Source organism: Oreochromis niloticus, linkage group LG19 (genome assembly GCF_001858045.2).
Source record: "Oreochromis niloticus isolate F11D_XX linkage group LG19, O_niloticus_UMD_NMBU, whole genome shotgun sequence".
Lineage (NCBI taxonomy): Eukaryota > Metazoa > Chordata > Actinopteri > Cichliformes > Cichlidae > Oreochromis > Oreochromis niloticus.
The window spans coordinates 8,450,805-8,475,829 of record NC_031983.2 but is presented as its reverse complement, the minus strand read 5'-3'; the positions used below and the strand labels follow the sequence as shown (position 1 = coordinate 8,475,829).

The following is a 25,025-nucleotide window of genomic DNA, read 5'->3' as shown; positions in this document are numbered from 1 at the left end:
ATTCCTCAAGAAGGGACTAATCCCACAAAGATAAAAAATCTTTAGATTCAGATAACGCAGATTCCTTGGTACTGATTTGCAGTAACAGGCACTTACGAACGTGCAGGTTTTTTCCTTTAATTTGTCACCCATCCTCGTCGGCCCATTGTGAGTTAGTAGCATAAATTCGGGAGGGTAATAATCTAATCTGGGGTTTATCTTAATCCTGTTAGTGTGAACACTACCGCCATCTGGGCCCAGACACAGCACCACTCCGATTATAATGAACCCATCAAAAGGTCTTCGAGCTTCACACTCATGAGCCCTCGGTGGCTCCCACCAAAACTCTCGTCCTCGGGCGTTAATGAGTGCCCAATTTATCTCAAACCAGCGCGTAGCTAACACTCTACATACGCCGAGGCTAATAAAGCAGCCAATTGTCAAGATGGTTAGGAAGAGTAAAATATATTTTGTGTTAGAGGACATGAATAATCTGTTTCTGTCTCATCATCAGCTGTCAGACTTGACCTGAGGCAAGCTTATTTATTGTATTTAAAATTTCCTTTTGTTCTTACCAAGATGGCATTGTTTCTATGTAATTAATTCTCAAATTATGCTTTGCATTTTTCTTGTTTTTTCTTGTTGTAAAGCACCTTACAACGTTGTTTTTAAAGCTGCTCAGTTCTTGCTTATTAGTATGGTTGTTGTTGCTCCAGTGTCTTTGGCTAAACAGGGAGCTTTAGGCTTGATGGTCACCACAACTACTTCCGGTTTATATGCAGACATGAGCTGAGATAAAGGAGGCAATTTGTCTCACCGTCTGTTTGTCACATATTACAATACAAACAGGTCTAAAATGCTTTGAGATTTATATAAAATCTGGTTATTGGCTTCCTATAATTTATTGTTTAGTTACTGTTTGTGTGGTTCTGTGCAGATGCTATAAATCTCTGGCTTGTGTTTTTAGCCAAGACTTTCCACATTTAGTTTTGCTGAGTTTGACTTCTTGATGGTTAGCTTGTAATTAACAGTGCATTGTATTTTAGAAGGCAATGAGTAAAATGTATCTTTGTGAGGCTGCTTAACTTATTATTTTAATACAAAAAGGCTAACTTTCAGATGTGAGAGACTTGAGGCTTTCAAATCTTGGACTGCTTTAGCAACCTTTTAGCTTTTTATATTAGTTTTGCTCCCTGAAAATTTGCCATTTTTGGTCATACCATACAGCGCCACATTTGGCAAAGACCAAACACAGCATATCAGCACAAACACCTCATACCAGCTGTCATGCACCATGGCGGTGGGGTGAAGATTTGGGCTTGTTTCGCAGTTACAGGACCTGGACACCTTACAATCATTAAGACAGCCATGAACTGTTTTGTATATCAAAGTATTCTAGAGTCAGATATGAAGCCATATGTCCAACAGTTAAAGCTTGGTCCAAACTGCATCATACAACAGGACAGTGATCCCCAGCACAGCAAATCTACATCAGAATGGTTGAAAAAGAAACAGATCAAGGTGATGGCTCAGCCCAAGTCCAGGCCTCAGCCTAGGTGAAATGCTCTGGTACTGCCAGAGGGTTCTTCCTGTTTAAAGGGAGTTTTTCCTTCCCATTGTCACCAAGTGCTTGCTCATAGGTGGCTGTCTGATTGCCGGGTTTTCTATCTATTATTCCAGGGTCCTTACAATATAAAACCCTTTGAAGTTACTCTTGTGTGATTTGGTGCTTTCTAAATAAAATTAAAATTGAATTGTATACAGAAAACAGTATGTACAACAAAATGTAAAACAAAGCACAAAAAAGTCACTAAAAAGAGAGTAAATATTGTGCTTTTCTTCTCTGGTTGACACAAACAAAACTTCTAGTTAATATTATTGTTCCTCCTTGTCTGCTCATATGAACCTCTAAAGAAGACAGACTCACTTTTGTGTTTAAAGCTCCCACTCAAATGAAAACACAAGCAAATAAATACACTGATTACTTAAGTTACTGCAATGTTTATATTAATACTGTTAGTTTTACCTGTTAATCTGAAACTGACGTTCAAGATGACAATCTGTCATGGCAGATAGTTCACTCACACATAACTTACATACTTCAAAGTCCAGCATACCAGTACTTTTCCTATCTGGTAACTTCCCTGACTGCCAGAATCAACTTCCTCTACTCTTAAAACCACTTAAAAAAATAAAAATCTTGCACTTTGAAAATGAAGTGAAATAATCTGCTGTGTTCACAGGAGGTGCGGTAATCAGTCAAGAATCTTAGGAATAGTTCAAACCTGTTGCCTCTGTTTGGGGGGGGCTTCACACACAGAGAAGCAACACACAGCTAGCGCTGCTCTCAGCAAACTGCCAGCTTTTGTCAGCCAGCAGATGTTCCATTGTTTGGCTCAGTGGTGTAGGGTTGCTTCAGTTAAAGTTGGGACACTTGCTGCATCTTTTGAATTTAGCCCCATTGAGTGCCATCAACCCCTCCCAACCCCCCGTTCACCCAAAAGCTACTCAGAGAGGGGCTTTACCCCTCCCCCTTTCCCCTTTAACCCCCCGACAGACCTCATAGTTGTTGTCCCCCAACCACAACTACCACCACCACCACTACAACTTTTACCCACCCCCCTCCCCAGGTCCTTGGGTCAGACCTTCAGTAATCAGCACCCCTACCCCCGCCACACAAAGGCCAATTTATTGACCAGTTACTGCAAAGTGAGGCTGATGCAGGGTGTTTTTGCATCAGTATACATTTAAAGTGCTCAAATGCAAATGCACACACATCCAAGGACACATATAAGTACTCTAGTTCTGCATTATCAGATGGCAAAGGTGCAGAAGCGTCTGTTCATTTTTGCATAGTTACAATTCCTTCTTTTCAGCTGCAAGTCAGGACAGTCAGTGACTGCTGTTGTCAGAGAGGTCTATAGTGTCCACCTCTGTGGAGATTATGTAATAATGAATACCCTGTTTCTCCCTTTCCCGCTATAAGCCTGCGTGTGAGTTCTTGTGAAAGACAGAGAGACCTAGGAAACACATGAGCAGCACAGACTTCCTGTTTTTGTGACGAACCCATTGGAGAAGGCAGGAAGTGAGGGGAACTGCTGCTATGTATTTTTTTTTTCTCACAACATAAAGGTAGATGTGTTTAATTAAATGGCAAGGAATTAGGATAGGGATATGGAGTACAGTGTGGTCCCTTTTGGTGATCTATGTCACCATTTCAGCATACAGCCCGGGCCCTTTAGCTTGATTGTGTGAGCTTTCTGCATCAGTAAAAAGAAGGAAAGGCCCTAGTTGTGCGCGATAACAGTATGTGCACGTGTGTGTGGCTGTGTGTTTTTGAAATATAAATTAAGGAGGAAGCTAAAAGCAAATAAAACCCCAGTAAGAACAAAGAATCCGGTGCTGGTGAACATGCCTGAGTGGCTGCTTTGAAGGACTGATTAAGGTTATAATAGTCATCTGGCTTGCCTCAAGCCTTCAGGCTGTGTGTTTGGGGGGTGGGGCCTGATAAGGAGTGAGGGTGAGATGGGGGGGGGGGGGGTGGAGGGGTGGTCGCTGCTTCTACTCTCTTTGTTCTGCCCTGCTCCACTCATGCCTTCTCTTTGTCTCCACCCACTAAAGGACCTTTATCTCTATGGCAGTCTCGCGCCAAAAAGGGGGGTGGAGCTGCATGTTGCTTCTTCTTCTGCTTCTTCTCTAGCTTTCTTCCTTTCTGTTTCTCTTTTATGGTGTATGTGATTTTGCAGGATAAATGAAGGTACAGAGTCCAGTCAGTGCAATCCCAAACTCCCTCTTTATTCCTATTTATAGTGTTTCTGTGTCCTTGTTAACATTTCCCGCCACTACAGGGTGCATCAGGCGGGGAGTGGTTTAACAGCCGGTATGAAGAAAGGCTGGCTCTTGTGAGCCTCAGGCCAAATGCTGGCGTTATTCAAATCAACTTGGTGGGTGCGGCCCAACTGTCTCCGTGTCCTGTTAACCCCCTAAGAGTTTCAGGCTAGAACACAAAGGGGAATATAATTGTAGGCTCAGGGATTTGCTTCTTAAATAGTAAAAACATCACTGATGTTGTGCAGATAACACAACTGCAATTTTTACACACTTCCAACTAATAAGAAAGATGCTGATATAGTTTTGTTAACGTGCACCCTTTTATTGCTCCTGGTACTCATGCACACTGCCTTATGCAAAACTTTATTGTTACATTTTACTGGGTTTTGTTTTATGAAACATTTGGTCTTATATTTGGGGTTATTTTTCTAAAACCATAGTTGTTAGAAAATAATAATAGCAGCAAGGACTGAAAAGTTTAACTGTTTTAAGACAGCAGTGTACTACAGTTTAACAACTTCCTCTCTCACACTTGCAAAGTTTCTATTTCACATCCTCTGTTTACAGCCCCATAAAAGATGAATGGAGCTGTGAAGTAGTCAGAACATGCTGAGAGTCTCAACCAAGCCTCTACTACACTCTAGTGGATGTAAGTGTGACATGCAAAAAAAAAAAAAAAAGAAAGAAAAAGGAAAAAAAGAGTGATGCTGCTGACTCCTCTGCGCTTATTTGTCTTTTCCAAATCAGTTCTAGTGCTGAGCCAGGGGCACAGGCCTCCCACAGCTTTGTGACATGGTGTGTTATCCTGCTGGAAGCAACCATCAGAAGATGTGCACTTTGGTCATACGATCAGCAAGCTGTGGCATGTTTAAGCAATACTTAATTGGTACTAAGAGCCCTGCAGTGTGCACCAGACTGAACTGCTGATACAGTGCAGAATGGATCCATACTCACTCATGCTGTTTGACTTACTGTTGCCTTCCTTCCTAGTTTTTGTGGCCTTTCCCCTCCAACCTCTTGTATCAACAAGACATTTTCATGTTTTCTGAAGCTCATTCTGAGCATGTTGTCTTGTTCATGTCTACATGTCTAAATGGATTAAGTTGCTGCCATGTGGTTTACCTGTGTTGCCTGTATTGTGTTGTGCTAACATGCAGCTGAACAGGTGTACCTAACAAAGTGAACATTACTGGTGGAAATGTGTGAGACCACTTCTAGATTAGACATCATCATTTGAAAAGAGGCATTAACACCTCAAAAAAGCATACCAGTGTGAACTACAAATTTATGCCAGAATCCACAGGTCTGTGATTTCCTCCTCACTGTTTGAACAAATAGGTTATAAATAATTTCAAGCTGATGCAAAAAGCTCTTTCTTTTTGGCCTGAAAATTTGCATGAATGTACATTGATAATAATACAACAAATCTGTGTATTAATAATTAATCAAAGCTGCTGTATGGAATTAAAAATGCAAAGCTAAACTTTAGAAAAAAACAAACAAACAAACAAACACAATAATAGAAATTATAAACTGAATCAACAGTGTCAGATTTGTATTTCTTACATCTCCTTATTTTGAACAGTTACTTCTTCATTTGCTCTCTAACACATCTACTGACAGTGCAAATACCTAAATGAAGACATATTTATCTGAGGCTTCACACACACACACACACACACACACACACACACACACACACACAAACTGAGCCAAAAAATCCATTAGTTGTCTTCAATCCATAAAAGTAATCCAGAGAATCAACAAAGCTCTTTGTGTCTGGTACGTGGAGGAGCGTGTGTGGTCACAGCAACACATATATTATCCTGTCGGGGGGCGTAATCATGTGAGCTGCTGTATTGGAAAGATAAGTGTAATCAACCCTGATGTTCAGCTTTATGCAATTTGGTTGTCAGTTCCTTGAAAATATGACACACATTTAACCCACACACACACGTTTAATATTTGTATGTGTATGTGGTTAAAAATATGTGCATGTGTTTTTTTAAGTCAACAGTCAGGCTTTGCTGCCATTGCTGGCAGATATTTAAAAATGACAGCCATGATGCATGTTGTATCCAATAGGAGCCTGTTAGGATGCGGGTCTATTTCCCCTTTTACTCCCTGCATGGCCGTCTGCTCAGTATCGTCTTCCCAGCAGCATTTTTAGCTGCTGAATTGCCTGTTTGCTGTGATAAAAGCCCAGCTAACACTATTAATAATGCATTCATGTTCTTCAAAGCACGACATGCACTTTCATCTTTGTTTCCTGCATCACTTTCCTGTTCCTCTGACTGATGCCAGTGTTTGGTTGGGAGGCGGGCTGCACTGCCTCTTGTGTCCACACACCCAATCAGATCTAGATGTTGTGCTGGAGTCCCAGCCTGTCTGACTCTGTGGCCGTTGCTTGGAAACTGCAACCATGGCTTTGTAATTCAATCCAACGAATCGTCCTCAAGGGATTAAATGGGAAGGAGGCAAGGAGGCATTATTTGTAAAAGCACGGGGGAGAGTAAATGACCCAGGATGGACTCGATTTCTCACACTGCTGAACAGGAGCATGAAATGTTAGTGAGTGGAAAGCACATGGGATGCAATGTGCCTAATTACTCTTGCAGTTAAATCTAATAAAGCCATATAATAATAAAATGCACTAATAATAACAACAACAATAATTATAATAATTATTATCATAATCACAGCCCTAATAATAGCTGTAATGTTGTGCTCTTTGTTATATCAGATGCTACATCTCTAGGCAAGGAGGGCTATATTTCAAGCATCGTGACACATCCCTCCTCTGACACACCAGCGTGCTCTGTCCAATAGGCAGCAACAAGCAGTTGCCACACACTTTCTCACGTGGTGTCGTACTGCTCCAGGAAGTTAGACACTGAAAGGGTTAACAAAGAGGAGGAGGATGCAAAATGGTTTGAAGTCAGTATGTGTGAGAGAGAGGAAAGAGAAGCAAGGAAGAGCTGAGGAAGGAATGTCCTAACACGCGTGATGCTAGAGATAAAAAGGGAAGTGCTTGCAGCTTGAATTTAGCCCTTTTCCTGAATCTCTCTCCATCCTCGTCCTGCAACATCTTGCTGCTGCTTCAGCCTTATTAGAGCTATATTATAGCTAAGTGGCTCTGCAGCTGCAGCAATCAGGCTGATCTCATCTCTTGAGTGCAGCAGGACTGAATTCAAATTCTAAATGTGCGAGAGTGAGTGAGGACTTTGTTGGGAACTCCTGCCAGAGAGAGAGACGGGGACTAACAAAGTGAGCCATCGAGGGGAAACGCTAGGGCTCAGTGTGGTCCTGGAGGAGAGTGGTGAACCACAGAGGTAAGATGAGTCTAAACAACGGCCAAAGTCTGACTGTCGGCGGACAAGATTTCACCAAGAATGGAGGCAACAGCAGCCGACCCCCTTGGGAAGATGCGAGGGCAGTTTTGAGGCCCTCGACCCCCACCAGGAAACCTAAATCAGTGAGTATCTATACAGCTTTCTGTTTACAGTATCCATTTACACTTAAGAACTAGTACTATTAATTATACTAGGCAAAAGGAGATTCTCCTTGCACATAATTCAAGTTAAAATTAAAGCGCTACAAGTGTACTCTTATTTGTCAGCCAAGGCAGATTCATGGTCACTATTCTTGGCTGCAGTGTCAAAGAGTTATGTCACCTTATGGATGACAAATGACAGAGTGCAGACACACAGAGCCACTCAACATTATCAAAACCAGGGGGAGGGCTGAAACAGGTCTGCAAGTGAGTACTGCATCATTTATAGCCTTGGGTTAACTGAAAATAAAAGCACATAACAATGTAGTTCAGTGAAACAGGATAGTATAGGAGACATGGAGCGGCTGTATTGTGTTGCCTGGAGACTGAGCAAGGTACAGATGGGTCTTGTTTCGGGTCAGTAAAGTGACCTCATTTGGACTTTTTTCTGGAGGGGATGAATCGAAATTTCACCCTGCCAGGTCCAAGTCATCATCGGTGATGACCTCAACCTTAGAGCTAACCCTAATCTCTGCAATCATAATATACAGTTCTGTTTTTTTTTTTTTGCTTTCTTCCAAAACATAGATGAAGATTCAGAACTTACAGGGTTAAAAACTGATACAACTAAAATATAAAGTGCATGTAGAACACAAAGAATTGTCTAACCTGGGAATCTGACAGATCCTGATTCGATAAATACTTTTTAAGTAGTCTGAATATTTTTCATCCTGTGCTTTTCTTCGTGCTGTCAATTAAATAAAAGGGTGTGACAGCTTATTTCTAAGTTTAGTGGACTCATAAACACCAAAGTAATTACACAAAAGGAAACTTTTCAGATTATGCAAGCAATTTAAACGCCTCAGCCTTGAAAGAGTTAACAGGTGTCAGCCCTTCTGGTGTTTGGGCCTACACTATCAGGCTCTGAGGAAAGTATGTTATATCACGCTGTCACTTCTATTCTGTCACATCAGCTCAGTTTATCTACTGTTGCATGCCAGGCAAGGTCAGTAACCAAAAGGTTTTATCAGGATCTTGTGCATTTTCTTATAAAATGTCCCTTGTGCCTACGTTTAGGAAAAAAAAAATACAGCTCTCTACCCAATTGGGTAACAATCTCAGCTCCTCTCATTCAGAATGATGTGTTTTAACCCCTCACGCTCCAGCCCAAGCCTGAAAATGCCATCACCATCGCCGTGTCATCTCGAGTCCTCTTCAACATGGAGAAGGAGCAGCATATCTATGAACAGCAAGGCATGGAAGAGTACATCAAGTACCAAGTGGAGCACGAAACGGAGGCGTTCAGCCCTGGACCTGCTTTCTCCTTTGTCAAGGTCAGAGACTGGGAAGGCAAAGAGCTGGAGAAACAAGCACACACACACATGCACACTAACGCAGAGAGAGATTCACTGCTGTCAGTGTTAGGTCGTGTCTCTGGAGGCGGTGGATGAATACAAAACACAACCACAAACCCACTCAAACACATTCACACGTTTCCATCCCACTGCGGGGATACTGTATTACCCTGTTTGTATAACTGAAACCTGTCTGCTCGTGTTCCCAGGCTCTGGAGGCTGTGAACGCTAAACTGAGGGAGCTTTACCCCGAGAGCGAGGAGCTCTTTGATGTTGTGCTCATGACCAACAACCACGCAAATGTGGGCCTAAGACTCATCAATACCATTAATCACCACCGTGAGTTCCAGGGGCATCTGGGTGACATGTCCTTGTATCTGTTCTCTTTCAGCAGTCGTCTTTTTAATTGGACTTTTAAAGGTGCAACATGTAGAATTTATATGTGATTATAACATTTTTTAAATTATTTGGTTACATAACCTTTCTTTATGCATAAAAGTCCACACCTTTTAATCTTTGAATTCAGGCGTTTTCAGTCCCATTGCCACAGGTGTTGTAAAATCAAGCACATAGCCTTTACATTTGTGAAAGAACGGGTTGCTTTAAAGAGCTCAGTGAACTTGTGCGTGGTGCTGTAAGAGGATGCCACCATTGCAAGAAATCAGTTGATGACATTTCTTAACTTTTAGATATTCCACCATCAACTGGAAGTGGTATTATTACAAACCAGAAGTTTTCAGGAAGTGAGACACAAAGTAGCAGACCATGTAAAGCTACATGAGTGGATTCGCTGAGTGCTGAGGGGTATAACTGTGTAAAAGTCACCAGTTCTCTGCTGATTCTGCCAGAATTAAAACCTCCTCTGTCATTAATATCAGCACAAAAATTGTGTGCCAGGTGCTTCATGCCATAAGCAGCTCCTGTACATATGTTGTACAGAAAAAGACAAAAAAATAAAAAATAAAGGAAGTAAATAGATACACTTTGTTTCCCCTAAAATAAAATGTGTTTGTATTATTAATATTAAGTCAATTATTAAGTCAGTTTATTAAGTCAATTTATTAATTTTTAATCAAACATTTCATATATTCAAGTTAAATGAGCAATTTAAAAACTCACTGTAATATCTTAAGAAAGTGGTGTAAATAAAGTAGAAATAGGATTGTTGATACTTTCTTGCCACAGGAACAGTCATGAAAAAGCAAGCACAGACAGTTGATCAGCATTTTGGAAAAGATTAAGGTTTGCTTTTATGTAGATACAACATTTAATATACATCTGAAGCTAACAGGATTCAAACAATAGATAATAAAGAAGAGCTGGACATAGCCACCATAATATTACCTATTGGCATGTGTTTTGAAACCCTGACTAAAGTGTTACTTGTAGCCAGTAGCTTGACCATGTTTGGATGCGGGTAGAATGCTAACGAGCTTGTTAACTTAGCATTCCTAGCTAAGTTAACAAGCATCTACTGTTTGAGTGTCATGCTCAGGCGCAGACTAATAAAATAACCGCTACAAACAATCAACATAGCGACCATCACATCACTTGCTGGTTTGCGATGCATCATTATAAAGCCTCAATTGGATCAATGCAGGGCGCAGATCTGACTGTGAAACTGCACACTTGCTGGCTAAAGAGCTGTGACTGACATTTCATTAGCTAATGATTCTGAGCATACCCTGGATAATCCTTCTTTCTGAAACACAGATTTAGCAAAAAAATAACAAAAACTGACCTTTTGTTTTATTCCATATGATTGTAACAAGTAACTGGAGCCCCTGAGCCCTTAACAAATACACCCTTAAAATACATTTGAGAATTTTATGCCTAGCTCTTTATAAAAACTGAACTTTGAACTTTGGTATTGACTCATATTATTCTCCAGCTGCTCTCCACAGCTGGCCGCCTCTGTTCCCACACTGTCAGTTATTTTTTCGACCCAAGTCCTTCCCAGGTCACACAGGCACAAAAGTGTGCTCACAGACTCTCCTCAAGGCATTGCAGTATCCTCTGTTGACTAAATAAAAGAAAAAAAGAGGGATAGAAAGGAAAGAGAAGAGGAAAAGAACTGACTGTAATCTAAGAATCTCTTGTAATGTGAGGCTTCACTATTTAACCCAAGCCCCTTTTGTTTATTTCTTGGTTGAAACCTGTCAATAGACTTCCACTCGGCTCAGTTTAAGGAGTCACTCGAGTTCCTCTGGATGAATAGAGACTGACAGTGGTTATAATGGGATGTTTCTCATGATCTCAACAGCATAGTATGACCCCAGTAATAAGTGGTGAGAGTTTGGGTCCTGGCTCTTTAGCACCCCATTACCATACTCACTTAAGAAAATCACAAAATGGCACTTTCCTTCTTTTCCCTGCTCTCCCTCCTCTGGATATATTCTGCAACTAAATGTTAAGTAAAACTGACCATTTTAATCATGTCCAGCTGCATTATTAAATTATTTGTTTTCATTAAAGTAGCATTGTTTGTATAATTAATATAGGCCCTTAATGGAAACCCCTCTCATCTGCCCGCTTCCACAAATACAGTGCAGTACTTGTGAAGTTGAATTCATAGTATTGTATTGGTGTCCGTTTGCATAGGTATTTGGTTATGCAGAGTTAAGAATTAAATATGCAACCTACGCTGCATCCATGCAATCCTTCAAAAGCTGACAACTACTAAACCCACGAGGGTTACACTGTACATCGATAGATTGTTGACTCATTAAAAAGTGCAGTTGAACAGCCCGGTGGAGTTCACCATGATGGGAAAGAAGCAAGAAAAAATTACGAATGATAAAAAAAGTAGCATAAAAATCATAAACAGTGACTGCAGTGGGTAGTTTTGATTGTTTTGCTAGTGTCATGCAAAATGTCTTTTTGAAACACAATTATCTCCCCCTGGTGGCGTTTAAAAATAATGCAAGTTTAAGTAACACACACCTCTGGATATATTCCACACACACACACACACACACACAAACTCACATATATATATGTGTGTGTGTGTGTGTGTGTGTGTGTGTGAATATATATCATCTATGATCAGTGTTATTGACTGCCTCCTTAGCTTTTGATTTCTCCTTTCTGCAGAGCTGTTTATTGAGCGCTTCTGTATGACTGGAGGAAACAGTCCCATAGGATACTTGAAGGCCTATCACACTAATCTTTACCTGTCTGCTGACCCTGTCAAGGTTCGTGAAGCTCTGGCAGAAGGTGAGTACACAACCTGCTTCTATTACTGAACCCTAAACAAAGTCCCTTAAAAAATGAAAAAAAATAAGTGCCAGTCTCTGCTGTGTGATAACACACGTCTGCAAAAAAGGAAAAAGATTTCAGCTGCATGGGATATTTTTGGTAAATTTTATGTTTTTTAGGGTGCTGAATCCATTTCCCTCCATCACGTACAGTTTTTTTTTGCAAAACACAAGTAACACAATTAACTATGCATAATTTTTCTGAAATTCCTTACCTTTCACTATGAACAAAATAAACCTGTTGGGACACCAGTGCGCATGCGTCAACCATGCATGCAGCCTGTTACAGTTAATATTCTCATGTCTGTAATATTCCTTAACAATATTCTTGATATTTATAATTGTTTCGCTCTCAGAACTGTTAAATTAATATAAGAAATCATTATTGGATATGTTTTTTTTTTTTTACTCAAGTATAGGATACCAGATTTCAGTTGAAAAATGGAAATTTTCGCTTAATTACACTAAAACCATGAGTTTTGCAAGAAAAAACTGACAAGATGGAATTTAAAAAATATTTTTCCCGGTTTCAATTGGTAAAAATATATAAGAAACAGTAAAGAAAATAAATCCTATGTAGTTTTTTGGTTGCAGACCTGTGTAATCAGTGTCCATGCAAAGATAACCTCTGTCAAATATGTGAACCAGGTATAGCAGCAGCCATCATGTTCACTCCGGAGAAGATGAAGGAAGTATCGGACACTCAGCTCCGTGTTGCCTTTGATGGCGATGCCGTCCTCTTCTCAGATGAGTCTGAGCGGATTTGCAAGGCCCATGGACTGGACAAGTTCTTTGAGCACGAGAAGGCGCATGAAAACAAGCCTCTAGACCATGTACAGTATACACAGCGTGACATTTTTCCATTGGAGAATGATAGGAAGGGACACTAAAAGTCAAATAACACTTTAATTTCTTATAGAATTACAACAACCACCCAAATTCCCAAAAAGTTGGAAAGCTGTGTAAAATGTAAATGAAAACCATTGAAAACATGCAATTTTTAAACTGAGACATTTTACTTGTATGGAAAACAGCTTATTTTGAGTTAGATGGCAGTAAATTGTCTAAAAAAAAGTTGTGAAGATGGCAAGAAAAGGCTAGAAAAGTCAGTGGTAGTAAAAAGAAAGAACTGGAGGAACATTTTGCAACCAGTTATGTTAATTGGGAACAGGTCAGTAACATGACTGGTATAAAAAGGCCACCTTTGAGAGGCAGAGATTCTGTTTCTGAGAAGTAATATCATCAAAAGAGTCCTGGAATTTGGCAAAATCTATGTGCGCAATGGAGGAGGCTGAAAATCATTACTGGCTATGAATGACCCTTAGGCAAGTGGCACTGCGTTAAAAACAGACATGATTCTGTCATGAAAATCATTGCATGGGGTCAGGAATTCTTCCAGAAATCGCTGTCTGTGAACACAGCTCACCGTGTCATCCACAGAAAGCACACAAAGAAGAAGCCATATGTGAACAGTGATCTCTAAACACCACTGTTCTGTGTGCCGTGCATCATGAAATGAAAAACATGACAAGAATCTTACATCACACAAGAATTGGACATCATTCCTCTTCCAAAAGCCCAGCGGCTGTTCTCCTCAGTTCTCAGATGTTTACAGATCGTTATTAAAAGAAGAAAGGATTTTGCGTAAACATGGGCCTGTCCCAGCTTTGATTTTTGTTTCTCAGTTTAAACATCTAATACAAAATATGGTTTTCAAAGATTTGCAAATGATTGGATTTTCCTTCTTTTTGTTTACATTTTACACAGTGTAAAATGAAATCAGCGTGTAAAATCTACACATTGAGCTCAGCTGGCGTGAATTCAGTTACAGTGTGTCTAACATGTAGTGAGTCATGTATATGTGCAGAAAGGTTAACGTCCATGAATCTGTCCTTCTTTCTGCAGGGGCCACTGAAGGGCTTCCTGGAGGTTTTAGGAAAGCTCCAGAAGAAGTTTTACGGCAAAGGTCAGCGGCTGGACTGCCCTATTCGAACCTACCTCGTGACAGCTCGGAGTGCAGCCAGTTCTGGTACCAGAGCCCTAAAAACGCTGCGCTCCTGGGGTCTGGAGATCGATGAAGCTCTCTTTCTTGCCGGCGCGCCCAAAGGCCCAATGCTGGAGAAGATCAGGCCACATATCTTCTTCGATGACCAAATGTTTCACGTGGAGGGGGCAGCAGAAATGGGGACGGTGGCGTGCCACGTGCCATATGGGATCGCTCAGAGAGTAGTAAAAAAGGGAACAAAGGACAAAGAGACTCCTAATGCATCCAAATAGCTGAGGTATCACTGTGCAGGAGCACAGTATACAGGGGCATTGGCATTTAGCATGATTTTACTACTGGAAGAAGTACGCTGTCCTGGATTAACAGTGCAGGTAGTTAATGCAATATCACATAATTAAAAATATATATGTTAATATTTATCAAAGCATTTATTTTTCGCTAACACATCATTATTATTTTTATCAGCAAGTAAAAAATTTACAGGTTGTATCAAATGGCTTTATTAATTAATCTTACGGATTTACATTAAGATATTAAACAGACATTAAACGTTTATATTGCCAGGTTATAATAATTTTCTTTTAACTATATAACAGGGATTGCTGTTGAAAATGCTGTTAACAATTTTTTATAAAACATAATAAAACACAGAATTTATTGACAGAATAAAGAATGAACTTTCCACAAAGAGATTCGAGTCAACATGAATTAATCGTCATCTTATTCTGTTCTATTAAATCTGAATAAATCATTCAGGCACCATTATTAAAAGTCATTAGTCATAAAACCCTTAATCAAGATGATGTCCTATTATAACCTGTTTCTTAAAGTGGCATTTCAATTTAACATTTATTCTTGGTGATTCATCTTCCGTACAAAACAGATATTCATTTATTTTCTTTACTGCTATATGTTTAAGTGACATATCTTATAAAAGAGAAAAAACTTTTTCAAAGTATTGGAAATACTCATACTCTAAAGGATAAATTTATTAGACTCTATATTTATTTCTAAATAATAATATTTAGACTCCAGGATACTAAAGAAACATGAAGGATACGTTTTTGTTTTGTGGATTTGTGCAATTCATTCACTTTAATTCTTGTCTTCAAGTTTGAGTTTTGCAAGCTGGTGCCTTCTGTTGTTGTCTTCTGTTGTATTATGATGTATGCTTTTATGTGACTTTTGCATGTTGGTGGTATATATGCTGTATATGTAGGTTATATGAATGTACCTTAAGATTTAATATTTTTGAAAATATGTATGTACGTTACTTTTTATTTATTTAATGTTTCTCCTTGTTCACGATGACAGAGAGAAGTCTAAATATATTCAGCGTTTACTAACCGTTACCATGTGCAGTTTTAATTTCTACTACTTTCTCCTGAAGTGCCGAAAGTTCAGTGTCCCAAGTTTTCATTTGTCTGCCTCTGTCTGTCTAGTTTTGTCATGAAGTTGTGTTGATGCTGTTGCACTTTATCGTTCTGTGAATGAATGTGAAGAAAGTTGGTGTTGAATGAGACCAATGTTGCTGTCAGATGCGAAATCTGGTTAAAAGTGGGACAAATGTGTAGCTGTTTTTCTGTTTCAAAATGGAAGTAAAAACCTTGTAAAAAATAATTGAATCACTGTTTTGTCTTTTACCATTGTTGGGCTGTGAAGGTCCAAAAATGTACTCATGATTTAGGGTTAAAGTAAGATTTTACACGTGGGAACCCTAGATTTGGGTGGATTGTAGGAAAAATAAATAGAAAGAAATAAGAAATAAAGACAAGATTCATATGCAAATTTCTCACGTAAAAAACATTTCACATTGGATCCATAAAATGTGTCTTTTGTTTGTTAGTTGTTTTTCTGACTCAGCCGTTTTAATGCAGCTGTTGACCAAAACTATGTAATTTTGCAGGATGAATTGACCGCTTTTATTTTTTCAACTCAAATTTGGCTTTTCCAATTTTCTCTGGTGAATAAAAAGATCTGACCAATTAGATGGTTTGGCAACTAGTGTACTCCATTAATAAGCTCCACTAAGATTTTCTTTGTATACAGGCTGTGATGAGCTCAGCTGTGCTACCACAGCTGCTCCTGATCTTTGTGGATTTAGACAGCAGAATTCAGTACGATATAAGCAGATGTTACATGATGTGTCATGGATGATTTCCTGTCTCTGATACCAAATCAAATTCAGAAGGTTATTTATGATATTAAAACATAGTGTGGTTGGAAAATCAAAAAGTAGTGTATCTAGTGTACTTTCATAATGAATACAAGACATCAGACTACTTGTTCTTGTTCTTTAATTATGAAGAATTTATACAAGAAATAGAAAACCTGAAAAGTCAGTTGCATATTTTAAAGTGTAGGTATATAATAAATAACAAATAAAAATAAAGTTGAGAAATATTTTATAGAAACATGTTATTATCCATTTATTTAATGTATGAAATATTTTTGAGTTGTATTTTTATTTTTTAAAGCCTACAATGACTGTTTTACTATGAGTATGCTGTAACTTTGTAATAATACCTGGCCTATATAATCCACTTTAAATTAGAGATGGCATGATACCACTTTTTAATGTCCGATACCGATAAATTTGGATAGCTGCCGATACCGATATGAATCCGATATAGTGTATTTTTTAATCAATAAAAATGTTTTTAATATCTTGCTGCACTTTGTATAAGTTCATACTCAAGTTTTAAAAAACAAAACACTAAAGCTATTCTGTTATACCTGTATGCAAAAAATACACTGCACCCAAAATATTTCATAGTTCAGCAAAACTGATTAATCACATTTACTTAAACCTACACCATCCTCCCTATTCTGGTATTTTAAAGAGTACTTAGCACAAATATTAAACAACCTAACTAATAGGGTTGCAAACTCCCAGCAAAAAAAAATAAATAGGGAACCACCCCCCACCCTCCACCTCATGATGCTTAATCGATGTAATCAACTTTAATTTAATGTACATTATTTTTCTACTATATTTAAATAGATTCAACATCTTTCTTCAACAGAATTGCAGACTGCACAGATGGTGGGAAGTACTATAGCTTACTAGGGTATATTAGACTTAATAGTTACTATATACAGTAATGGACTTCTATACATTTTACTACAGATTAAAACTTTGGGTGTAAGATTCAGATAATTATTTATTAAAAGCTAGACATTTTAAATGAGAATAAGAAAGAAAAGTATGTCTTTGTGCCCCCTTTCCCTGTTAATTAACACACACACGTAGAAAAACATATTTAGTACACACGTTCAGTAATGTATATACCTTTATATATTGTACATATATTTATTACTTTTTAGATTAGCCATTTTTTATATTTTGCTTGTTTTACGTTATTGTATTTTTGCACAACTCTGTTGCTTGTGAAGCTCGCACACAAGAATTTCACTCACATGTACTGTACCAGTGTACCTGCACATGTGACGTGACAATAAAAGTGATTTGATTTGATTTGATTTGATTTAATGCCCTATTGACCCCCCTGGCAAAACTTTGCTAGATCCGCCCCTGCACAGTTACCAGCAGTCAGCTACGTAGAAAAGGATCCTGGTGTAGAAAGTAATATTAAATAAATTCTAACAACAACTTATCAAGCTTAAACGTGCTGCTGTTTTTTAGCCACTGGTTTCCTCTTTCTGGTGCAAAGTGGGACAAAAACAAACAATAGAGACGGGAGTCGCACAGAAAAGCCGATCAGCTGATCATTCATCAGTTTCATGATTGGAGTAGCAACAGGAGAGGGAGGGAGAGAGAAGAGGCAGTCGCTCCATATATCGGTTGTTAAGCTTAACGCGGGAATGCTTTACAAACATTCAGAGAGGAGCTTACACACTTGCTTTACTTCTCTGTGGGATAACTTTCTCGGAGATGAAGTGAGGCTCCAAGTGCTCAACCAGACCACCGACAGGTCTCGCACGCCACAGCCACTCTATTACATGACGCATACTGCGAGGTGCTAAGGTTATGAGCTGCGTTATGCCATGTCACATGCTTTTGTGATATTTAATGGATCGATTACTATTTTTTTTTTTTACTTCTCTCCATATCCGATCCAGTAATTTAGGTCAGTATCGGACAGATACCGATATGTAATATCGGAATGGTCCATCCCTACTTTAAATGCTCTACAACTTTACCTGACAAAATCTAGGCCAATTGAATTGATGTGAGTTGATCTTGGGGACATACATATTACTCTAAGCTAAACTCATACAGCTAATTATTGTAGTATGTATTTATTTCATTACTTATTTCATAACCATATTTATTAATGTAAATTTGAACAAATGGGATTCTGTAAATCCCTGTCCTTTTAACATAGACACAAAAGCCCAAGCCTAGACATAACTCACTTTCCAAAATTCATTAACAGTGCTACATGTCACCAGCAGCTCAACCTTTTCTCTCTCTGTACCTGGATAGTGCCTGCCTGCAGCACCAAAGGACTGTGCAAGCAATATCCATCTCACCCTAGCAGCACCGGTTCATCTCCTCCTCTTCAGTTCACCTCATCATAAACTCGTCATCATTTGGGGTGGCTGTGGCTCAGGGGAGCAGGTCACAGGTGATATTTGTTGAGCTGTTTGAAACACTGAATTTGAAATTCTCTGCCACTTAAGAACTACATTAACAGCTGCCCCACTTTAACATATAAGTTAGCACTAACAGTGGTAGAGTGAACTCTGACCCACCATGGAGAAAATAAATTACAAATGAAAAATAATTAGAGGCTGTGAAGGTTATCTGAGTGGTTGAGGCAGAAAAAAAATAGTTGATTGACAGTCCACTGATTTATTCCTTTCTTCACAACTGTGCTTTAATGTGTTTCATTTACATTGCAGAATAGTTGAGCCAACTAAAGAAAAATGAAACTGGAAAAGCTTTACAAGGAAACAAAAGGGGGAAAAAACACATCTGCAACTGCAAGATAATCCTGAACTAAATTGAACTAATCAAGGAACACTGTGCGAAACCCCCTTTAATAGGGCCCCTGACAATAAAGCCACTATGTTCTGTTCACCATCATAACCTGGCCCACGCTAGCTCTGGAGAGGAGATGCAGCGCCTGACTATATAGTGATTGTCTGAAACAACAATGAAATATCAAATTAAGAGTAAACACTTTTATAGGAGTGTTCAATCTGCCATTTAAATTTCTTATTATATTAGATAAACAATGAGAACATTACTATACATATATTTAGAAAATCCCCACGCACTGTAAATGTCTAAAATCAACAGATTCTTCAAACTCATACCAAACTCCTCCTCCTTCATGACACTTGGTAACTTCCCTCCAAGGAACTTTACCATAAAAGGAGTCCAAAAACCTGACTGGTTTGGCTGTTGCTATGTTTACCAGATGCAGGCCAGGTGCAGTCTGTAGAAGAAGTGAGAAAGAAATTAGTTCAAATCCTAAAACTAGTATTTTAAGCAACTCTCTTTTTGACTTCAGAAGTAATGTGGCAGGAGTATACACAAAACGCTGCAGTATGCTTAGAGGTCACAGGCCTCCCTGTGACACAGGCCAAAAAGATTCTTCCTTTTGTCAGCAGGGGGAGACAAAGATGCATAAGCAAAATTTTTCAGTAGCTGGATTTTTAACCTTGAACAAGACCAAACAGTCATTTTACTTCTAGTTACTAATGATCAAGTGTGGTGTTTTATAATGATATCACTAATTAGCAATGTACTATGTTTGTGCACAACAATTTCAGTGTATATTTTTCCTTTTCTGTCACTCCATAGAACAGTTCATGGAGGTTAGAATAGAAACTTTTTATTCTCTCACAAGTCGCTTCTTAACAGGTTTTTTTTATATTAAAGCTTTTATGAATGTTTGACATGTAGTTATGCTTTTTATTGCTCTTGTTTATTTTATTTGTTTATTAGGAAAGTTTCATATCAAAAAGTTTTAAACTGGTGTAACGGGAAATGTCATCTCTAATATGTTTTTCTTCAAGAAAATAAGTAATTATGTAAAACATAATTAAAAAAGTAATTACATTTTGCAGTCACACCTAGTAGGATGAGCTTGCTAAATTAGTAAAATATTTATAAAGCGCCTTGAGGCGACTTTTGTTGTGATTTGGCGCTATATAAATAAAATTGAATTGAATTGAATTGAATTGAAAAAGTATTAAGTTAAAATAATAATACAATTTAAATCTGCTATTTACTTTTCTATAATATTTCTCTAAATTTCCTCTTTTGTGTTCCAGAGTTGTTTTATTCCTGTTCTAAAAAACAAACAAACAAAGCTTTGTAAGGTTTAATGTGAACAAACTGCAAAACTTCTGGAACAATGTTGTTTGGACAGGTGAGCCCAAAGTGTTTTTTTCTGTCATGGAACAGTTCATGGAGGTCAGAATAGAAACTTCACTATTGCCTTACAAATCGCTTCTTAATACGTTTTTTTTTATATTAAAGTTTTTTATGAATGTTTGACATGTAGTTATGTTTTTTATTGCTCTTGTTTATTTATGATTTAATTTTTATCCGTACATTATTCTGTACATTTAATTTCTCAGGGCAGGTTTTTTGTATGACCTGTTTTTTCTTTTGCTGTATGTACTGTTTGCTTAGGAGGTAATTCCTTCTTGCATTATTATGAATCTGGGGCCTTTTCTTTCTTTCTTTCTTCAAAACAAGTTCTGTACATTTAATTTCTCAGGACAGGTTAGTTTAAATGACCTGTTTTTCTTTTGTTGTATTCACTGTTTGCTTAGGAGGAAATTCCTTCTTGCATTATTATGAATCAGCACAGTGCTGTGTGCTGCAAGCTGTGGTGCTCTAACTTCCACATCTGCAGACTTATATTAAACACAGTGTGATTATAATTAAAAACAAGATTAAAAATCCCACTAAAGGCCACTTTACTGTGTGTTCCATAATGATTTCAAGTGTACTCTGGGGCCTTTAACCTGAAGTTGACTGATGTGCCACAGTCCAACTAAGATAAAAAAAAAAAACCTGTTGTTGATGTTTAGGATAATTGAGGATTTCATTTATTCCCTGTGAAGGCTGCCAGTCACTTCAGTTGCCTACAACAGAGATACGTGGCAGCATCTGTGTATAGCAGATAGTTAAGGGCAAAATTTTGGCATTTTACCTGCTGTTTGGAAATGACAGGTGAAACCTGAGAGCAAAGTACAAAGCAAACAAAAAACTGAGCAGAAAATTAGAAACAAAGTAGCCTGACCCATGGGAGTTCCATGTTGTAGATGTTTCCGAAGGAAAGAGCCAGCAGAATCTCAGGTTAGTGGTATGTAATGACCAGCAGTTGTGAGGCAACTGCAGATAGGTTGAATAATAATCTTAAATTGTGATAGCAGAAAGCACAGAGACACGGGATTAGTACAAGGAAAAAACTTGGGAAACCAAGCTCATGAGAGCCAAAATTCCTCCATGATGTAGCAGATGACTTTAAACCAAAAGGCAGAAAAGTTAAAGACTTGTTCAGTAAGTTTAAATCTAACACTCCTTTAAACCCTCCATTCAGAACATTTGAGAAATAATATTTATATTATATGACAAATCCAGCCTGGAGGTGAAAAGTGGACAGAACACAGTGAGACTATTACCTAGTCTCACTGTGTTCTGTCCACTCATGAGTGGGGAGACAGAAGGTAAATAAACATGAAGACGAGACAAACAAGAAAACAAGAGACAAGAACTATAAATGACAAACTCTGAGGAACTAGAAAACAACATACTCAGGAACAAGAAGATACATGATCTTATACTTTAAAAGAAAAAATAACCACAAGTCAAAACTTCATCCATCTTCTGCTTATCCTTTTCAGGGTCACGGGGGTGGGACTTGAGCCAATCCCACCTGTTTTAGGGCAAGAGGCAGGGTACTGAGTCTGTCTCAGGGATAACTAACACATAGACACAATCGTTCACAGTCAGATTCACACATATGGGAAATTCAGACTTTCCAACTGACCTAGCCCCACTAACTGCATGTGTTTGGACTGTGCAGTTGAGCTCTTGGACTGTAGGAGGGAGCGAGAGTACCTGGAGAGAACCTGCAGATTCCACACAGAAAGAAAGGTGGAATTGAAATCAGGACCTTGCTGTGAGGCATCACTGCTAACCACCATGCCACCGTGCTGCCCCAGGTTTGTTGTTATAATAATGAAGTTATTACCACACATAATTTGTTATTGTGCAGAGCCCATTGTTACTGCAATGAGATTATTTGGATCATTGCAAAGAAATTTTTCTGTCATTTTTTTATGTGGTTTCCACAATCATAAGATGAATATGTTACTGTTTAAAAACAAAACAAAACAACTACATCATTATGCTGCTCCTCCCCTGTCTAGTGTGTATTGTTCTTTTAGAAATGGGAGTGGCAATTCTTGAAAAAAAAAGTAAAAGACATGAATCAGCTTTCCATAACTGCAGTTGAACTCTTGGTGTCTGAGTGTTATCGTTGAAAGCATGGACATAGGCTTTGAAGAGATATGTGAGTATATATATATATATATTTTATAACAGTGTTATCACATTATGCAGTGGATATGAATTATTTTTATAATTGTAAAGATTTTATTTGAAATCTTTTTGTATTTCATTAACAGGCAAGGCGGTCCTTATGTTTGCAGGTACGTCATCACATTAACCACAGCATAATTTTGATATTAAAATCTTTAATATAAACTTTTTTATCCAGTACCTGGTGGAGTTGTGATTCTGACTCCTGCCATTCTGGCTACACTGGGGTTCACTTCAGCTGGAATAGTAGCAGGCTCTATCGCTGCCAAACTGATGTCATATTTAGCAATTGCTAGTGGAGGTGGAGTTGCAGCAGGAGGTCTCGTAGCAATCTTGCAGTCCTGGGGTAAACCAGATAATTTTTTATATATTCTCTCTCTCTCTCTCTCTCTAATGTGTGTAAAAAACCCGTAACCAAACAAATAGACATGTTTTCTTACAGAGCAGGATTACCGCCAGATAAATTAGAAATTGTAATATTTTAGTCCACTTTGAATGTTGATGTTTATCTAAATGTCAAAGATATGAAATGCTCTTATTGGACACGTCTCTATAAATAAAGGTTCATGAGAAAAATAATTTATGTACATCATAAATTATTTTATGAAGAATTAAAGCTTTGCACATGTTGAACAAATATAACAAACAGCTAATGGTGTCTAATTTGATTTCACTTTAGGTGCAGCAGGTCTGTCATGGGCTGCCACTTTAGTGTTTGGCAGTGCTGGAGCAGCAGTGGCTTGGGTGCTCTCAACTGTGTGTAACGTGACTGTGATATATGAAGATTCACATAGTGAATAAACACAAACTGACCTGTAAATGTTTCCTGCTGTGACAAATCTCAATCGCCTGAATGAAACTTTATTCTTATGTGTGAATGTCGAACACTCAGATTAAAGGATGATTTGAGAATTAAATTACAAAAACATTTAAAAAAATTTTTGAGTTGATTTGATTTGATTCTGGTAGTTGTTTGACATAACTGTGATGTCACACAACTGCAGTGACAACAGCAAAGGAATGTGATGAAGTCTCGCCCATGAACAGTCCTCCTTTACATTCAGGAACCAGATGAATAAAGCATTAGGGCCTTTTCTTTCTTACTTCAAAACAAGTTCTGTACATTTAATTTCTCAGGACAGGTTAGTTTAAATGACCTGTTTTTCTTTTGTTGTATTCACTGTTTGCTTAGGAGGAAATTCCTTCTTGCATTATTATGAATCAGCACAGTGCTGTGTGCTGCAAGCTGTGGTGCTCTAACTTCCACATCTGCAGACTTATATTAAACACAGTATGATTATTAAAAAAAACAATATTAAAAATCCCACTAAAGGTCACTTTACTCTGCTCTCCATAATGATTTCAAGTGTACTCCGGGGCCTTTAACCTGAAGTTGACTGATGTGCCACAGTCCAACTAAGATTAAAAAAAAAAACCTGTTGTTGATGTTTAGGATAATTGAGGATTTCATTTATTCCCTGTGAAGGCTGCCAGTCACTTCAGTTGCCTACAACAGAGATACGTGGCAGCATCTGTGTATAGCAGATAGTTAAGGGCAAACTTTTGGCATTTTACCTGCTGTTTGGAAATGACAGGTGAAACCTGAGAGCAAAGTACAAAAGGAACAAAAAAACTGAGCAGAAAATTAGAAACAAAGTAGCCTGACCCATGGGAGTTCCATGTTGTAGATGTTTCCGAAGGAAAGAGCCAGCAGAATCTCAGGTTAGTGGTATGTAATGACCAGCAGTTGTGAGGCAACTGCAGATAGGTTGAATAACAATCTTAAATTGTGATAGCAGAAAGCATAGAGACACGGGATTAGTACAAGGAAAAAACTTGGGAAACCAAGCTCATGAGAGCCAAAATTCCTCCATGATGTAGCAGATGACTTTAAACCAAAAGGCAGAAAAGTTAAAGACTTGTTCAGTAAGTTTAAATCTAACACTCCTTTAAACCCTCCATTCAGAACATTTGAGAAATAATATTTATATAATATGACAAATCCAGCCTGGAGGTGAAAAGTGGACAGAACACAGTGAGACTAGACAAACATGGGACATGAGTGGGGAGACAGAAGGTAAATAAACATGAAGACGAGACGAACAAGAAAACAAGAGACAAGAACTATAAATGACAAACTCTGAGGAACTAGAAAACAACATACTCAGGAACAAGAAGATACATGATCTTATACTTTAAAAGAAAAAATAACCACAAGTCAAAACTTCATCCATCTTCTGCTTATCCTTTTCAGGGTCACGGGGGTGGGACTTGAGCCAATCCCACCTGTTTTAGGGCAAGAGGCAGGGTACTGAGTCTGTCTCAGGGATAACTAACACATAGACACAATCGTTCACAGTCAGATTCACACATATGGGAAATTCAGACTTTCCAACTGACCTAGCCCCATTAACTGCATGTGTTTGGACTGTGCAGTTGAGCTCTTGGACTGTAGGAGGGAGCGAGAGTACCTGGAGAGAACCTGCAGACTCCAGACAGAAAGAAAGGTGGAATTGAAATCAGGACCTTGCTGTGAGGCATCACTGCTAACCACCATGCCACCGTGCTGCCC

At 38.4% G+C, this 25,025-nt stretch overlaps 2 protein-coding genes across 2 annotated transcripts; both read left to right on the top strand.

Moving 5' to 3' along the window:
• The first annotated feature begins 5,930 nt into the window (after window positions 1-5,930).
• On the top strand, window positions 5,931-15,545 carry LOC100708436 (cytosolic 5'-nucleotidase 1A). Its single transcript, XM_003447830.5, has 6 exons — window positions 5,931-7,285; window positions 8,470-8,637; window positions 8,868-8,997; window positions 11,752-11,874; window positions 12,564-12,748; window positions 13,821-15,545. Exons 1-6 carry the CDS (start codon window positions 7,148-7,150, stop codon window positions 14,190-14,192), a joined length of 1,116 nt encoding a protein of 371 aa, XP_003447878.1. The 5' UTR covers window positions 5,931-7,147; the 3' UTR covers window positions 14,193-15,545.
• Window positions 15,546-22,310: 6,765 nt separating this feature from the next.
• LOC102079370 (interferon alpha-inducible protein 27-like protein 2A) lies at window positions 22,311-23,268 on the top strand. Its single transcript, XM_019348661.2, has 4 exons — window positions 22,311-22,424; window positions 22,540-22,563; window positions 22,632-22,799; window positions 23,133-23,268. The coding sequence occupies exons 1-4, from the start codon at window positions 22,400-22,402 to the stop codon at window positions 23,252-23,254; spliced, it is 339 nt and encodes a 112-aa protein (XP_019204206.1). The 5' UTR covers window positions 22,311-22,399; the 3' UTR covers window positions 23,255-23,268.
• The last annotated feature ends 1,757 nt before the right edge of the window (window positions 23,269-25,025 follow it).

Excerpts from the sequence above, each read along its gene's own strand:
- LOC102079370 (XM_019348661.2), top strand. The coding sequence starts at position 22,400 with ATGGACATAGGCTTTGAAGAGATAT. Across the intron at positions 22,425-22,539 it reads CATAGGCTTTGAAGAGATAT|GCAAGGCGGTCCTTATGTTT; the intron begins GTGAGTATATAT and ends TTTCATTAACAG. Across the intron at positions 22,800-23,132 it reads AGCAATCTTGCAGTCCTGGG|GTGCAGCAGGTCTGTCATGG; the intron begins GTAAACCAGATA and ends ATTTCACTTTAG.
- LOC100708436 (XM_003447830.5), top strand. The coding sequence starts at position 7,148 with ATGAGTCTAAACAACGGCCAAAGTCTGACTGTCGGCGGACAAGATTTC. Across the intron at positions 8,638-8,867 it reads CTGCTTTCTCCTTTGTCAAG|GCTCTGGAGGCTGTGAACGC; the intron begins GTCAGAGACTGG and ends TCGTGTTCCCAG. Across the intron at positions 8,998-11,751 it reads CAATACCATTAATCACCACC|AGCTGTTTATTGAGCGCTTC; the intron begins GTGAGTTCCAGG and ends TCCTTTCTGCAG.